At 41.4% G+C, this 17,202-nt stretch overlaps 1 protein-coding gene across 4 annotated transcripts in view; it reads right to left on the minus strand.

The window, feature by feature from the left end:
* LOC139607977 (connector enhancer of kinase suppressor of ras 2-like) overlaps positions 1-17,202 on the minus strand; it is a 29,954-nt gene that overhangs the window by 3,716 nt on the left and 9,036 nt on the right. For 2 of the 4 annotated variants that reach the window (XM_071461374.1, XM_071461372.1), the window contains exons 5-20: positions 16,540-16,581; positions 16,324-16,443; positions 13,400-13,459; positions 13,155-13,223; positions 9,971-10,117; positions 8,286-8,404; positions 6,850-7,052; positions 6,594-6,683; positions 5,512-5,702; positions 5,375-5,423; positions 5,066-5,244; positions 4,910-4,983; positions 3,446-3,517; positions 3,151-3,218; positions 1,662-1,762; positions 1,083-1,563 (exon numbers count right to left, since the gene is read on the minus strand). In XM_071461374.1, coding sequence (XP_071317475.1) covers positions 1,083-1,563; positions 1,662-1,762; positions 3,151-3,218; positions 3,446-3,517; positions 4,910-4,983; positions 5,066-5,244; positions 5,375-5,423; positions 5,512-5,702; positions 6,594-6,683; positions 6,850-7,052; positions 8,286-8,404; positions 9,971-10,117; positions 13,155-13,223; positions 13,400-13,459; positions 16,324-16,443; positions 16,540-16,581 — 2,065 coding nt within the window. Of the gene's footprint in view, positions 1-1,082; positions 1,564-1,661; positions 1,763-3,150; positions 3,219-3,445; positions 3,518-4,909; positions 4,984-5,065; positions 5,245-5,374; positions 5,424-5,511; positions 5,703-6,593; positions 6,684-6,849; positions 7,053-8,285; positions 8,420-9,970; positions 10,118-13,154; positions 13,224-13,399; positions 13,460-16,323; positions 16,444-16,539; positions 16,582-17,202 lie in introns of all 4 variants that reach the window. The other 2 variants (XM_071461373.1, XM_071461371.1) reach the window with 1 other exon arrangement.

Genomic DNA, 17,202 nt, shown 5'->3' on the forward strand with positions numbered 1-17,202 from the left:
TCCTCCTCCCTTCACCATCCAAACCGTGCCAAGAGGCACAATAACATCTCGATCAGGCAAGAGAGCGAGAGAAAAGACAGAGAAAGAGAAAGAGTGAGCCTGAGTGTGTGAGTGAGAGAGAGAGAGAGAGAGAGTGGACTGCCAAGATAAATCAGTATCAAATAAGACACTAAATTTCCTCTCACTTAGTCAAGTGCCCCGGAGGTCTTTGAGGGGCGGCAAATGGGCTGGCTTCAAATCCAACCCAATAAAGCAATGATAGCCAGTATTCAACCTCTGACATTTGCTGGCTCTGGCTGCCTGTTAGCAGCTTTAATAAAATAGCTGATGACAAATAAGTGCACTTGCTCAGCACTATGCAGATGAAAAGACTGACCTACAAATAACAGTTAGCAGAAGAGGTCCTTACATTAGGACAAGCCAGGATGAGCTCAGTGATATTGTTCAGTGTGTGATACCTTGATCTTCTCTAATGGTCTACTGCAGTGCCATGTTTCAGATCTGCTCATTTGAGCTGATTTTAAATTGCAATTCATTTAACACTGATGATAAAAAAAAATTTTCATACAAGACCTCGTGAATAGTTCATCCAGTACTTCTAACGATCTGTTTTGACTTCTTGCTAATTAATTTTCACACACTTTCAATCGCAGCACGTGGTGTTAAGGTGCTACATGTGACACAGGTTGGTGGGAAACATGTCTTGTGCAGGAACTTTATATTAAATATCAGCTAATTATTGATCTTATTTGAGTGTTTATGTTCCTCCTAAACACAAATATGTATATATTTGTGTTTGCCAAATATAATATATTTTTTTACCAAATCATACTTTCTAATTGTCTAATTATTATGTGTGATATAGGTTGCAGTTATAATTGTATAATTGTAACTGTAGTTAAAAAGTTGTGAAAAATGTCCCTTACATTTTCTTAAAATGTCCATATTTCTTTGATCACTATCAAAATTGTGTTGATCAGCTAATTGATTAGTCAGCTTATTGTTTTAGCTCAAGTTTAGTTCAATATGGTTTAGAACTTACGATTTAAAGTGTCTCTGCTCGTGTTACATGTAAGTCTGACCTGTGTCTCTGGCCTGGTCCAGCTGATAGTGCTGAGTCTCTCTTGGATCCGATGCAGCGGCAGTGGCAGCCAGGATAGCATGGAGCCCGCTATCCCTGGGTAGCGTGAAACTGCGGGGTTTCCCTCCTGCCTCTGAATCGATACTGGCTCTGAGGGGCAGAGGCAGGGCTCTGTATTGTTCTTGCAGCAGGCTGCGTGGTGCAGGCAGGGTGGACTGCCTGCGGTACTCCATCGCCAGTTGGTCTCTGTCCTCAGGTAGCAGGGATTCCTCGACAGGAAACGTCTGGAGGTAGTGCATCCTCGTGTTGCTCTCCATCTGCTCCTGCCATGAGTTTCGATGGCTGCTCGTCTTCTGCCCAGGGGAGACGCTGTGGTTGCTGCCTTCCTGAGGCTCAGAGTGGAACTCCTCATGAGAAGAACGAGACTGGAACGTGTCGGAGGAGGAGAGGTGGCCACGTTTTGGTTCCAGGTATGGACTCACCTAGATAAAAACAATTAGAAGTAAAATAAAATAATGACACTTCTGTCATGTAGGGTGATACTGACTAGATCTATTCAACTAAAGGCTGACAGACTCACTGAGGATGCTCTGGGATAGGTGTCATAAGGTGGTGGCGGACTGTCCTGTTTTGGCATCGAGGGCATCTCCATGTCCTCGTGATCACTCTCACTCCAGTAATCTGTCATAAACCAACAGATTATATCATGTTTTATTTCTATAACAGATACAAAATCAGCTATTTAAAGGCAGCAGGAAGGACTAAGGGACTGGGGTTCAGATACTTAAAGCTGGAACAAATCACACACATATAGAATTTCTGATTGAAATGGATATTGAACTGCTCCGTCAAGGCGGTATGATCAGCCCTGCCTGTGGATGAATGTTGTGAAAGGTGCAGCTGCAGTGTCGGTGTAATGTAGGTGTGACGCAGATAAGTCCAAGTCTGAGTACTGTTGAGGGTGAGGATGAATCTAAGATGCGAGAACTTCCTGTTGAGTCTCCTGGAGGTGTTAAGGGTCTAATTTAGCAACTTGTCTGTGAAGGAAGATGCCCCCTCTTCATAAAACCAATGACAAACCTGCTCTCACCCGCCCACCTTTGCTAGGTTTCTACATAGGTCCTCTAAATAGCTCAGGGGTATGTATGAGGGGGGTTTTATTTCCTGTCCATACGTAAGAAACCGAAGAACACCAGTATGTGAAAATAAAAAGTACGCCTTCCGCCCCTAAAATTGGCATGTATATACAGCACAAAGCAGAGAAGGTTGAATCAGAAATAAGATCTATTTATTGACTTCTCTACATGAGGTCTTGTTTCGCCAGGTTATTGCATCAAATCACACAATACAATCCAGGGTTGTAATCTAAGCAGTTCAATCCCATATTTATTTCCTTAAACGCCTTCTTTCTTTGACTGTCAACTAACTGCAAAGAGGAAGGAAAAAGAAAGATACGGAAAAAAAGAGTGAGAACTTATCAATGGAAAGATTCAGGACAAAAAGTAGTTCCCCAACTCTTCACTCTTAAACAAGTCTGCAAAACTAAAGAAGCAACAAACACAACTAAAACACATGCACACACTTCATACGCTGACCTGACGTGATATTAAATATCAACAGCAATTTGGTCATATAATGTAAATCTAATATTCGTGTATCAATCATTACTTAGGGAGCAGTGGTTTCTAGAGACGCATTAAGAAGTAAAATGTGAAATGCCAATTGGCAGATTCATTTTATTGGTTGGGCGTTAAGGTCATGAAGCCTGTAGCACTGAGCTGCGTCTTTGGAGCAGGTGTAAGATGGAGCTGAAGGTGCTGATACACTGTGATGGAAAATCACTTCTGTGAACCTGTGTTAGCAAATTAAAACCTCACCAAATTGAGGCTAAGTAAATAATTATCCACGCATTCGTCACTACTTATTTATATGTGGCTCTTCGATCTAAAAGTAACAGCCGGATGTCTCACTGCTTAATCTCAACAGTTTTATGTAACTGTTGACCAGCAGCCTGGAACAGATGAAGAATCTTTTGCAGCACCGTGAAAAGAATCTGTGACTAATCTCACCTTGTTCCTGGCGAATTTTCTCCTGCTCGGAGTAGCCAGCCACTGCCATACTGAGACGACTCAGCCACCTGTGTGGGAGAGCAACAGTCGTGACGCACAGCAGTTTCACATCCAATAAAACATCCTGTGCTCGTGAGTGTATGTGTGTGTGTGTGTGTGTGTGTGTCTCTCCTTGTTTGACCAATCACCTTACAAAACTGCTCTGTTTCAAGATGGACAGTCCCCTAGGGGTTTCAAACGTGGCTGCAGATGTGAGAGAGTTTACAGCGTGACTATCACAGCCTCATTAACTCACCGGGACATGTCGTCTACATTTTCCGCTGCAAAGTAGAAGGTCTTTATCTTCGGATGGCAAGCCTTGAAAGCACTGCAAAGGAAGCGAGGGTATATGTAAGCCGAGCACGGGGACATATAGCGCACGTTAACATATGAATGCAGGTGACTGCCAAGATAAACTGGCACACGATTACATGTACTCTAATCCAGACTGACACAAAACAGGAAGACTTTGCATCATAAGATAAATGGCTCTGTTTATTTTTGGCGAGTTTAAGGGTACGGGAGTACACTGTCATAATTATGAAACATAATGCCGTCACAATCATTTTCAAAAATGCTGTATTTACTGGCATTTAACCCAATAGTGAACAATAAAACCATCAAACACATATTTGCCACCAGGTATATTGTATTCACCAGCACATGGTTAATATTTGAACCATGCTGAACTGTCTATATGGGATTTACAACAACTTTCTTTGGGTACTTTTAAATTTAAGTTTCAAAAGCATAATGAATAATGATAAGGCTAACTTTTTTAACTTATGGTAATTTATTGCATGATCTTAATCTTTTGTTGTTTTCTTAAAAACTCACTGTCACATTAACTCAACCTTGAGACTGCTACATTGCAGCCAGGGAAGGTAGTTATGCACCATTTCCCCCATGAGGTCCAAGTCATCTGTCTCTTTCTTAAGTAGCAAAGAGATTCACGTCAAATTATGATTCTTGCGAAACATACATAATAAAACCAGCTGTGCAAGTAAACTGCTGTCATGCAAATGAACTGCTTTCACAAGTTAAGTGTCTCACTCTTTCCTCAATCTCTCCATTTTACTAAACTCTCTCCATCACTAAAGGCGTCAAAATTCATCCTGAGCAGATTTACAGCCCACAGGTCTGACAAGCACAAATGGGTGGGCTTAGAATTGCTGGAAATATCACTTATAAAATGAGATCTACACATTTCTTGTTTTACATTTTTTTGCTCTAGTTAATTACTTTATACACTATGTACTAATAGATCATTTCAGTCTCCTACAGCTACCATTTTTAGTTTGATGCTTCTTAGTATATTTTTCTTAAACTCAGATTTACATTTATATATAAAATTCTATAAATAAAGCAATGAATATATGCATCTCCTCCTGCCTGCTTACTAAAATGCTGTTGTTTGTGAGTCCAGCATCCTCCTTTGTAAATTGTCTGTTTTGCCTACTCAGTCGCCTAAGATATTAAATATATCTGCTCTTTTTATCTGCCAGGAAACAATTTACACAAGATTACCTCAACACTGATAGTACATTAGCAAGATTGTATCTTCATATGCATCATGAAGTGTCTGCTTTTAGCTTTGTGATTTGTATTGTATGTAAGATATTTCTATCATTTTTTTTTTTCTCATTTTGAGGCTAAATGGAAAAGCAATAGAAATCTGTGAGGTTGGATGTTTGGTGTCCAGATGAAAACTATTACTTACAACTTTCTTCTGCACTCAGTGGCACGATCAATCTTGAATTCTGGGAGGCTGACAAAGCCCTCTGCCTTTTCATCCTGTGACCAGCAAAAGCAGAGTGAAATCAAAGCAACATATAATGAATAAAATCAAAAATAAAGTCAAAATGATGTTATTCACCTCCTCATTCATGTACCAGTACAGGCACGTGTCTTTCAGGATGAACCAGTACTTCTTCCACTTCTGCGAAAAATATGTTTTAGCATCCTTCTTCTTCCACAGCCAGCCCTCGCAGTCTCCCTGACCCAAGTCCCTGCAGGAAATCCGCCGCTTGCTGATTGAAGACATGGGGCTTTCAGCTGCAGGCGCCAGCATGGGAGCAGAACAGACAAAGGGGGTCAGAAAACGCTCCTCATGAAACACCTGCCCATGTTTGAGTTTGAGTGTACATGAGCGCTCAAGTCGAACTCCTTAAACCAGTGCTCCTACCTTTACTCTTCTTCTTTGACCTTGACAGCAGTGAGGATCGCTCAAACACCTGTAATGTAAAGCAAAACAGGATGACGACATTCACCTACTTCTACACTAGCTCACAACGAAAAGTTTGACAGACACAAGGGACTGACATGGTAGAGGGATGCAGAGTCAGAGCTGGATGTGGACAGGGAGACTTCCATCTGGAGGGCGGGGACGAGCGTGTAATGGGTGGGGCTCCCGCCTCGCTCAGTCTTCCTCCTGTTCTGACTCAGGCTGCGTCCCAGCAGGAAGTCCTCTCCTGGCGTTTTATCCTCACTCGCAAAACGCAGTAAGGAATTCTCTGCAGGGACAAAAAAGAAGCAAACTCAGTCACGGCAACTCAGACTTTATGAAATAAATTCATACTTTAAAAATATATAATTTCAATACTAAATGCTCTGTATCACGAGATGCTGCACCATTTCAGTAACCTAAAGAAGATTTTCTATCTTTTACCACATTAGTTGCTACAAACTGATAACACTTCATCTATATAATCTACTGTAAGACCAGTCAGCTGCCTGTGATCAGTGGATGCTGACATTTCAAAAGACTTCCACTACAGTATTTGAAAGGCAATAAAAATCTACAGAGGAAGGCAGTTGTCAGGCAGGAAGGCCACAAAATTTCCAAACACTGTTTCTTGTAGATAAATATAGCACCATCACTTTTTTTTTTGAAAAGCCCAAAGGAGCAACATATCAGCACCATCCCCTGAGGAAACAAACACATCACTCAAGCTTGTCTTTGAGACTGAAATAAAGCAATTCAGTCTCCTCCCACTCCATTTACCACCTAGCTCAACGTTCACCGACAAAATGTGAAAATCTCAGGAAAATATATTTCTACCGTTGCCAAAGCAACAGTGTACTTTTTATATCCAAACACAGGGAAACAGCAAAACTGAGAGCAAGAAAGAGAGAAACAGGGAAAGAGGGATGAAGGGGAAAAAAAAAAAGGAGCAGTGATAGATTATGAACATATGGAGGAGAGAGAGGCAGGACCTGATATCCAGCATGTTATCAGTTATGACAGGCCAGCTCATCCTTCTACTTTTTGGCATGGAGATCTGAGAGGGTGAGGATATAATGAGATATCCACCCACTCACCTCGGTTCCCTCTGTCCCTCTCTGTCTTCCTTCTTTCTGTGCCTCCCTTTCTTTTTCTCCCTCTCCCACTGCCTCCCACTCACCTCTCCGGCTCTCTCTCTTCAGCTTGGCCAGGTCTTCGTTGTCTCCCACCCAGTTGTACTCCACTGGCATTGAGATGGGCCTGAGCCTGCCTGGAGCACAGGGAATGTCAATATTACACAGCTGCCCACACACACACACACACACACATCAAACATCTCAGAAATACACAGACGTCACACTCACAGGGCACTGAGCTCTTGGCTCTGACAATTACAGCAGTGAGTCCTCAGACGGGGAGGGGGGCCAAGGTCTTACCATAGGTGGGAGTGCTCCCCCTGCGGACTGACGACACCTCTTGGTTCTGGTCGTACTCGTAACAGTACAGTATAGCATCCTCCTCCACCAGAGGAAATCGCCGCCGACACTCCTGGTCTAGGTAGGAGTTTGGTGACTCAGATCCCTCTGCGACATGGACGTCCGATTGAGGATCGTCACCTGGCAGATTTCCCTTGTCATCTCTGCCGTAACGGAAAGTAGGAAGCAATTTTAATGTCAGTTGAGATCTGGACTATTATGAGAGAAAATAAAAAGGCAATGGCACTATCAGAATGTACTGCAGTATATAAGCTGTAAAAGAAACAGCAGTTTTTAGTTTAAAGGATAGCGCCATATTTGTTGTTGTTAACTAATCCCATGAAATAATGTGTTAGTCCATAATGCAATACTTTTCACTTCTAAAGCTTGTTTGTAGCTCTAAGCCCAAGGCCAATTCATTTCTGCTTAACATTTTTTTTTTATCCATAATCTCCTAAAACAGTTGGTTTTTAGCAAACGTTACTCTAACAGGAGCAAATAGCGCATTTGTTTCGGACTATTTTCAACTTGTGCATGTGCATTGTAAAGGCGTAACATGTCATCCACTGATTCTGGACAAAAATGGAGCTCCACGGCACACGCCAATAATCAGGCTTTGGCAGTGGTCCACTTGTTAGTAGGATAATGTCACTGTTTGTTTCGGTCATTTCATGTGATTTGTTGACAATGAGAAAAACATAGAAAATTACCAGTCTTATCCTTTAAGTTTTAGTTTCAATCCTTTTACAGTTAGTGAAAAATTTACATTGTATGGGTCTATGAGGCTGTAATCGACCTGATGAAGGTGCTTATCAAAAAGTCAGCAGATAACTGAAGTGAGCAGAATTCATCCTCTTGAGACAGTGTTTCTCTGTATAAAAATTCATGGCAATCCATCCAATAATTGTTGAGATATTTCATTCTGCACCAAAGTGGTGAACGGAGTGAGAAGTTGACATTAAGACATTAAAAAGATGCCTTCATTATTTCACACCTAATTGCAGTTTGTATCCATGGGGCCTGACAAAAATGTGATGAATGTGTTTCCCTCCTGCTAAAACACCTGCAAAGCCAGTTTCTGAAATAATTTAAATTGTGCGTTGTTTACATCCGTGTTTGCGTGCTGCAGCATCTGTCTCCTTCACTGCCTTTGTGGGGGCAATGTTACACTTCTTTGCAAGTCACCACCACTGCCTGTCAATCAATGTTATACCATGAAACTGGTAGCAGGAATGTGTTTCAAGTTGCCTCTGTGTTCACTCGCATGCAAGCACATAATACAAGCCAAACCCCCATAGTGTTACTAGTGGTCAAGGACTCCGCAGTGGACCTTTAATATCTGGTAAAAGAAGCACGGTGTGAACTTCTAAGTGTTTTACGTATGAGTGTGTGTTCACCTGGGCGTGTATGGCTCTGCTGGAGGTGGGGGTATGTAGAGGTCCTGCAGGGCACAGCTACTCCTCCTGGATGGAGTGCTTAAAGTGCTGGTGGGTGTGGCAGCACTGCTGCCGGGGCTCTGAGGGAAGATTGGCTGTGTGTGAATGATTGTGTGTGTATGCGAGAGTATGTGTGAAAAAGAGAGAGCGAGACAGACAGAGAGAGGAGAGAGAGAGAAAGAGAGAGAGAGAGAGAGAGGAACAGTTACAGGGATTGACACATTGAAAATTTGGAGTTCACAGTCAGTCAGTCAGTCAGTCGGGGCCTGCTCCTCCAGTTCAGACTGCGCTGCTGAGCATCTCAACCGTGAAATGAGCAGTGTACTGTATGTTTCTGATGCTCCAGTTCTAACTGGTGCACACAAGAAGACAGGTTTGTGCGCAGTCGAGTCATCCCTCTCATTCAGGTCAAGGAAAATCTGCCCTACATAGTCTGTTAAATACAGTACATTGAGATAGACTGGTCCTTCAGTATTTATGATGTCTTTATAACAATACATGCAGGCATTATCTTCTTAATGACCTTCTTGTCACATTTGTTATATTAAAATAGGGGCTAGGACGGGGGGGGGGGGGGGGGGGGTCATCAACTTTAATAGACAGAGAGATCTAATCCAATCACAAGATGCCTGTTTTGCAGTGATAAAACACTGACTTATTAAATGTGAAAGATTTTTTTTCAACAACAGAATATTAATTTCTCACTAGACAAACTATGCTAATATGTTGCGTAACTCGCAGCTGACTAATATCAGATATGTATTATCAGGAGATGTGCTCCATCATAAAACCATTATGCATGGCAGAGTTACTACAGGGCTTCCACAGCACAATGTTCTTTTCAATACCTTCACAGCTTACCTTGACATGCTTAGTTTTATTCACATCTCAGAACAGGAAACGTGTTCTTTTTGTCCCCTTTCTGTCCTTAAAAACGCCAGCAGGAGAGCAAATTTGATTTAGGTGGAGAAGAAGAATGTGAGAATGTGACGGGGGAGGAGGCTGAGCAGGACTGCGCTTCGGGGCCTCAGGGGGAGAAAACATTTTCTCTGGCCTGGGACTCAAAGAAAGGCTGAGCTACTTTAATACACATCCCTCTCATTTCCACCCAGTCTGGCTCAGGCGCGCGATCCTAATAATGTAATTGGTTTGGCTGAAGTAGGACAGCAGATGCCACTTAGAGCTGAAATGTGAACTTGTGAATGAATGATGCTGGAACCTTCAACCAATTAGTCACAAGTTTTGGGACAAAAAAGAGGTGGACGCAGTAAAATCATTACCTGTGCAATGCAGCGCAATTCCCAGAGCTGCACTATTATGGCTCACAGCCCAAAAGCATCTCTTTGAAATTGCTTTACAGAAATGGAACATTATGGGTTTTACAATACTAAAGTCTCGTCTAATGCTCTTGTTTTAGAGTGTATGCTATTTAAAAAAAGCGTCTGTTTATTTTCTATCCTGGCCATTTATAGAATGACCTGGGATTTTGGTGTCTAGCGTCAGGAGTCTGTGGAGTCTTATTTTTAACACGAGCAGTGACAGAAGCACAGAGAGACACACACTTATAAATAACACAGAGGTCATATTCACATAGAATCGAGGATGGGCACAACATTATCTGTGGAGCATGAAAGCAGGCGTCATACTTGCAGAGCCAATGGTTTCCATCGCATGTTTTTGAGCAGAGCAGGGGTTGAGGTGAGCGTGCTCTGTGGGCGCTTCTTCAGCGTCAGGGTGACACCTGCAGGGTCCCCGCGCAACAAGTTCACCAAGTTCTTCAACTGCCAGCCCACCTAACAAACAACAAAAGCATGACAGGGGTCTTCCTCGGCACACAAACTCAGACAACAGATATTTGTCAGAAAGTGGGTTACGCCTGACCCGCTTCGTGCGTAGCTTCAGCTTGCCAAGCCGCCATCTTATTCAAGGTGCTGCTGTGGTCTTTATTTTAATGATACACATGGATCCCGATGGTTCGGACCTGAGGCACACCCCGGAGCCTTGCAGGCTCATATAGATGAAGACATTAAATGCAAAGCTGGATGCCAAAGGGCATCTTGCACACACCCTGTGACATAAATCTGCGGGCACTGTCCTGATGTGGTACTCTCCAGTGTTGTGAACAGCTGCATGCCTTGTAAATAGTCTTTAACCCAGTTTTGATGACATTTGGCACAAAGAACATCCCGCCCAGAGAAACACACTCTGCTGCTGAACCAAATATGCCAGGTCCAGTTTGGGGAGAAAATATCCTCTCTTGCTTGGCTGACTCCACTGAATTTCAGTACATCTTGCGTATCCCATGCAGCCTGAGAAACCGAACATTTTTCAGGCTCTGACCTACCAATCACTTTGTACCTTTCCATGTAATTTTTTTTCACCTTAACAGCCTCCACACAGAAATTCTTCACACAGAAAGTCCATTAAAGAGACAGACAGGCTGTAACAGACACAGAATAAAGCCTGCTTTATTCCATCATAAAAAGATTGTTTTGCTATGTCTGGCTGACACAATCTGTTTATTTAAAGCAGTTTTTCAGCTTTTTTCAGCGATCTACTGCTCTGCCACCTGAGATTGCCTGCTTTAAGGTGTTTCTTACTTCTGATATTCTGGTAACAGTCTCCGTTGTTAAATTTACTGTCCTGCATGGAGCCTTTTTATGTGTTCGAGGCCCTCCCCATTTATTGACCATTCCTGCACCAGAAATTCAATCTATCATAGCCGCCTTGGGTTATTTATTTCTGACATGCTGTCTTTATTTTTTACAGCCTTCCAATCCTGGGCTCAAATAATTTTTCGTTTCTTTATCTTATTATGCACATGTTATAACTTTTTCAAAGCTTTTGCCTCAGAGGATTTTTCCTTCATTCATTTCCTTTGGTCAGTGTAACTCCCTTCACATCCATGTTCAAGTCCAGTTAACACTGGTCTGTGTCGCACTGCTGGACTTCTCCCAGTTGCCCTAATTATAAATCACTGAACTGTTTCAAACATCTCCTCTTTCCTTTGTGATATTTTTTTTAAATGATCTTTGTTCAACAATCTCTCAACCCTGAAGATTTTTTTTTCTAGCTTTACTTTTAAGTACTTCTCCTCTGGTTTTTTATCTTCTTGTGAAAAGAGATGGTGCAAGGAACCCTCGGCCATCACAGACACCTTGTTTCTCCAAAGGTTTAACTATGAGTCACGCTACATTAAAAGTATTAACATTATCACAGCTGGTTATGGCGGGCTTTGTGAGTGACAGCGCAGTTTTGGATCAGCAGAAATGTCAGCTGAGTTCACAGATTGACATCAACTACTTAAGCTGTCAAGCTCACTCATTTCAGCAACAGCCTCAGCAAGACGTCTTTCCTTCACCTCCAGCCCCTCCCCCATCCACCTCTGAACACTTGTGTCTCAGTTCCATACAACATACTGATACTATCTAGCAAATAAAATATAATAATCTTCACTTTATACCATTTTCTTCCCAGCTAGTATACAAGAAATTCATCCAGGATCCTGGCATTGTGCATGAATGGCCTGCTGGGCCATTATGAATGTTATCAATGACACCTGTGCTTTTCCCTCTATGATGTGTCAAAATGTCTACTGTGGAAAAGGTCTGTGAGGACATAGTGCATTTCTTTTTGTTTCCCACAAGGAGCATGCACTGACACCTCCCTGCTCTCACTTTTTCCAGCTTTTAAACTACACTTAAAGAAGTGAAAAGAACGTGGCTTGACAAGTCTGCGTTTGCACTTATTCTCTTTCAAAATGGCTGCATTCAGTGGGTGAGGTGACTGACTGAAATGAACCTGACTTGAGCTGTGTAATTATCATATGTCTTGCTGTTTCCGACACAAGTAGCAATTATTTTAGACAAAGGTTGCTAAATTTAAATTGTGCACCACAGGAAGTTTTTGCTTTCATTTCCGTAGAATTTATACTATGCTACATACAATTCAGCAACAGGCGGATTGTGCAGTTTTGTCTCACTGGCAAAACCTGTGAAAGGACAATTATTTTGGCTGAATAGACCACTGCTCAGGTTAAAGTTGCTAAAGCAATATGAGGTCTCCAGACTCCCATGTTAGAATAAGAAGGATAAACTTGGTGTTTGGGGGCACCAAGCATGAACAGCAGAACAACAGAACTCATCAAACTCAAGCCCAGCTGGGAATCTTTGTCATTCACCATCCCTCTTTCCCTTGTTTCCTCTTATCCCTCTATTGTGTATCTCCAATAAAAAAGGAGAACAAAGATTGTCATTTTTCTTGCTTTATCAGCTGCAATACGACTAATTGGAGTGGTTTAGGAGAGGTCTAATTAGTAAGTAAGAACACCTCTGTGGGTGCGAGTGTTGGTGTCTAGGAACTAAACTAACAGAAATCCACACTGGAAATGGTGATTTTTATCTACAGGGCTCTAAGCAGATACCCCTGATCAGCTGAAGTGCTCTTGTGAGCATGAGATAAATGACTAGCCCCGTGATGGGCAAGGTTACATATTCATCCAGTCAGAGTAACATATTCACATCCTCAAAAACTCCCGACAAGAGACACTACAGCTAGCCACTTAGACAACAGCAGGTCCAGAGTGAATGTGCAGTGTGAGGGAGTTGCATACAAAAGCACGAAATACACACAATCCGAGGCAGGTACTTCTTTGTGTACAGATCCAACATGTATGAACTCAACTTTCTGACTTTCGGAATCGACCTTAAAACCGAAGAACAATGCACATAAAAATCATATATAAAAATATAAAAATCAATTCAGACAGCAAATACTGTATGAGAAAACAGATAAAATAAGCCACAGAGAGAAAAAAATATATAGTCTCACCACTGTCTGATGATTAACCTGAATGACTTCATCTCCAGCATGGATTTTCTTACAGCGGTCAGCCAGGGACTGATGGATATAGACAGAGAGGCAGAGTCATTAACTGCTGTTCCGTTTCACTGTCATGACAGAGATTACTGTGATACAACCAGAAGTGACACACTTCACTTTACATATTACGCTACAAGTGGATGAGCAGTGAGGCGAAGATCTACATATGTGAACACAAAGGGGCTTGTACTCACTCCCTCTGTCGTCCCGGTGATCACATGCAAACCATCATATGTTGATTTGATATACATGCCCTGTGGGAAGACAGTGGGAATATAAATTGACATTTACATTTGAAACATAAGGCACATTAAACACATTGCATCTCAGCCTCAGCAACACAGCCATTGGCAGAACAGACCGGGGTCATAGCATATCTGCGAAATCACATTTGTTTTAATCTGCTTGTTGTGCAAAATGAGTATGAATATGCTCTATCTCACTTATTTTAAGCAGTGGTAAAAGATGAGAGTGTTTTTATATTGAGATCATATTTGCTTAATCAGAAAAAAATGTTTGAATAACCTGGGGGAGGTCCTTAAACATCATATGGGTGTACTTTTCAAACATACCCAGCACAGTCTGAATTTATTTATGTGAGACCGACTCAAATGCTCCTCCAAGCAGATTGAATCAAACATGGAGGATTATTTATCTGTAAACACTGTTTGTCTGTTGCAAAAAAAAAGCTAAAACTCAAAGCTTCCACTAAAAGGGGTCTAAAGTGCACCACAAACACATAAACACATACACATAAGCACACAAACACACACACAGACACGCATTCACACAGAAATGCATGTGTACACATCACACAATCTCACATACGTACACACACACACACACACACACACAGATACACCATTGCAGCAGGCCAGTCTTCAAGATGAGTGTAAGAGGTTTATTTTTAGGCCACTTGGCCCACTGTTGTGTTCAGGTTTCGATGAACGGTTGAGAGAACTTCCATGCCCCCTGCTAGCGTTTGTGTGGGGGTGGGGCTTTTATTGTGGCCCCAAGCTGGGAAATCGTGCCGGAGTGTAGGTCAGTGCAAAGATGGAGTCCAACTAAGTGCTGACGGACAGTGGCGGCAAAAATAAGTGTCGTCCTTTCAACTTAACACAATATCAGTACAGTTTGTCCCAAAAGTAAGAGCATACACAATCTGTTGATGAATTGCAATTTGCACATTTTAACTGGTTGTATTTTGCTCTTTTTAACATGCACAACATGCTCGTTTCATGTTGCTTTTTATCAGCTGACTCATATGCCCACTAGCTCAGCAAAACCCAGACAGCTACACTGACCTCCATATGATGCTGGTCATGATACCAGCCACAGTCTTTATATTTTTCCTCAATATTCCTACTGTTTAGAAAGGTGAAATAACACCAAGTAATACCAAGAGTTCAACAGCCCCTGTTCCTCCAGAAACAACATACAGGCACTCTGGATAACCAAGACACTTAACAGCAAGGACAGTGCAGCAACAAGGACACTGTTTCTAGAAAGAGACCTTTCTGAATTTTTAATGCTCTTTTTTTTTTTTCAATGCTGTGAGCACCTCAAATGCAATTCAGCTTACCTGCACTGTGCTGGGATTAGGGCTGAAATCTCAGAGATATAAATCTCAAACCCTGGGCAATAAAACCCAAACTATCTGCATGATGATCACTAGCTGCATGATACCTCTAGAGGCAATTTAGTAAATTTGGTTTTTGTAATTTGATTCAACTTGATTCCATTTGTGCACTTGGTCTTTTCTGGCTCCCAAAAACTTTACATAGGTGTGTTTAAGTCTTAGAAAAGAGAATTAAACAACTGTAAAATCTTTTTTTTTTTTTTTTTTTAACTAACCAGGCAAAGTTAGTATTAGCAACTGAATTAACTACTTTTGCAGTGAGTGAGATACATGCTGCAAGATCATTTGCACATGCCGTATTCGAATCAAACAGAAGTCAATATGCTGCTATATGAGTCATGCTGTTGTGATTTCTGTAATTAGTAGGTTTCACCATCATCATCCAGCGTTATTAGAAGGTTCGTACTTTACTTTTTTGGCACAGTAGCTTTTTCTTGCGTTCATTTCATCAAACCTGGAAAACAATTTAACATCTTGATATATTTGAAGTTTCTTAAACCATATTCAAGTAAAATGAAACACATACTGAAGGCCATGTGCAGGTACCACATATGCTTCTTACAGATTGTTGGGTTTACCATGAGAGAGCGCAGTCCGTGCAGTGCGATGCTGTTCAGCAGTAAAAAGCTAACACAAACATTTTTTTCGGTCCACAGTAGCTACCCACCATGTGATCGTCTCCATAGATCGATCATATCTCAAGATGTCAGTCTTGATTATTATTATGAGTTCATTAGATTTGGGTGACTTCACACTACATAGAAACATATTTAAATAACGCAGTGGTCACCTTCATTATTGAAGCTAGAGTGTCAACCTTGTATTGGGCAGCAGTTACAGTACAATTACTGCTGAAAATGTATATTCCTCAGTAACTACCAGCTATTATACCACCTTTCACTTATAGGACAAACATTTGGGCTATTTTCCCATCTTACTATTCATTTCAATACAGTTACAAGCACGGTTTTTCTGCTTTAACTTTCTGCTTAATTACTAACTAATTAATAATTTATTGCACTGCCGCCATTTCTTGTTACATCAAAATTCACAAGTGATTGTTTAATTATTTCTTGCAATTACTATGTAATTAAGCAGCCTGTAATTTTAAAGGTTGCCTAACTTTGTTGATCTTCACTACAAATAAAAAAAAAGGTGACTGAAATCTTGTGAAAGCAGTGATATTCTGCCATCGAAGCATATTTTTACTGACACATTTTTGCAGGTTTATATGCATCATTAACACCAACTAACCACAAAATCTCAGAGCAGCAGCAAGTGCTTTCACCTTTCAGACAAAGCCAATAACTACTTCACATGTATGGTGTTTGTATATACTGAAGACAGAGCTACGCAGCTTCAGTAACAGCACAGAAACACACATGAGCATCCTCTCATGACACTCTGGGCAGGAGGACCAATGAGAATCTCCCAAAAAATGAGTGTGGCTCTGTAAGTCTGACTGAGGGTTAGTCTTACCAATCCTTCAGTGGATTTTATGTTGGCAAGCTGCACAACCTCCAAATGCGCAGCCTGCGACACCATGGGATCCGAGGACAGAGAGATAATGTGGTCGCACACTCCAGACAGAGTTTTACACTGGGGATGACATTATTAGGGACGATTACAACCTTAAAGTATCCGCATTATAGCTTCATTTTCATTAGATGCAGTAAAACAAAGTCATCAACTCACCACATGCAAGATTTTGTTTTCTGTTTCGTACACAGAGCAGTCCTGAGGAACATTCAGAGAGCACTGTTACCTCAAGAGAACGTGTCAAAATGGAGTTATTATTGGTATTTCTGCTGTAGGTGGATGTAAGCAAAAAAACCGAGCTGCTTGGCACCTATAACCCCCAACACTCCCACACAGACATGCACAAACACAAAACAAGTGAATCATCAATGCGGAGGCATGTGTCTCTCTCGCATTCTCTCTCTCTCTTCCTATGCCAGTCTTCCTCTCTCAGCCTTCAACTCTTTCCTTTTCGACCTCTTTCACACCCACTTTTAATTTTTTCCCAAACAAACTTATCTCTGAACTCCGTATAAACATTATCCTCCACAATGACCATGCTAAAACTGATTAAATATCTATTCCCTCATTATTTACTGATCTGTCAGGGTTCTACAGATTGTGATCATTTATGGGCCTGTGTGCAAAGAGGAATATACTGATATTAAAATCATTATAATCTGTGATAAAGCTCTAACATTTGATCTGACCTGCCTGTGTCTTTATTTCTGAAATATTTTTACATGTATTTTAACTGGAGTTGAATGTGTTGGTGCTTTATATGACAGCATATCTAACAGGTGGAAAACAAGTGATTAAGGCTTTTTTATAACCAAGTCC

The sequence above is a fragment of the Trachinotus anak genome, unplaced genomic scaffold, assembly GCF_046630095.1.
Source record: "Trachinotus anak isolate AG129_WGS33_773 ecotype Australia unplaced genomic scaffold, CSIRO_AGI_Tana_v1 ptg000024l, whole genome shotgun sequence".
In the NCBI taxonomy this organism is placed as follows: Eukaryota; Metazoa; Chordata; class Actinopteri; order Carangiformes; family Carangidae; genus Trachinotus; species Trachinotus anak.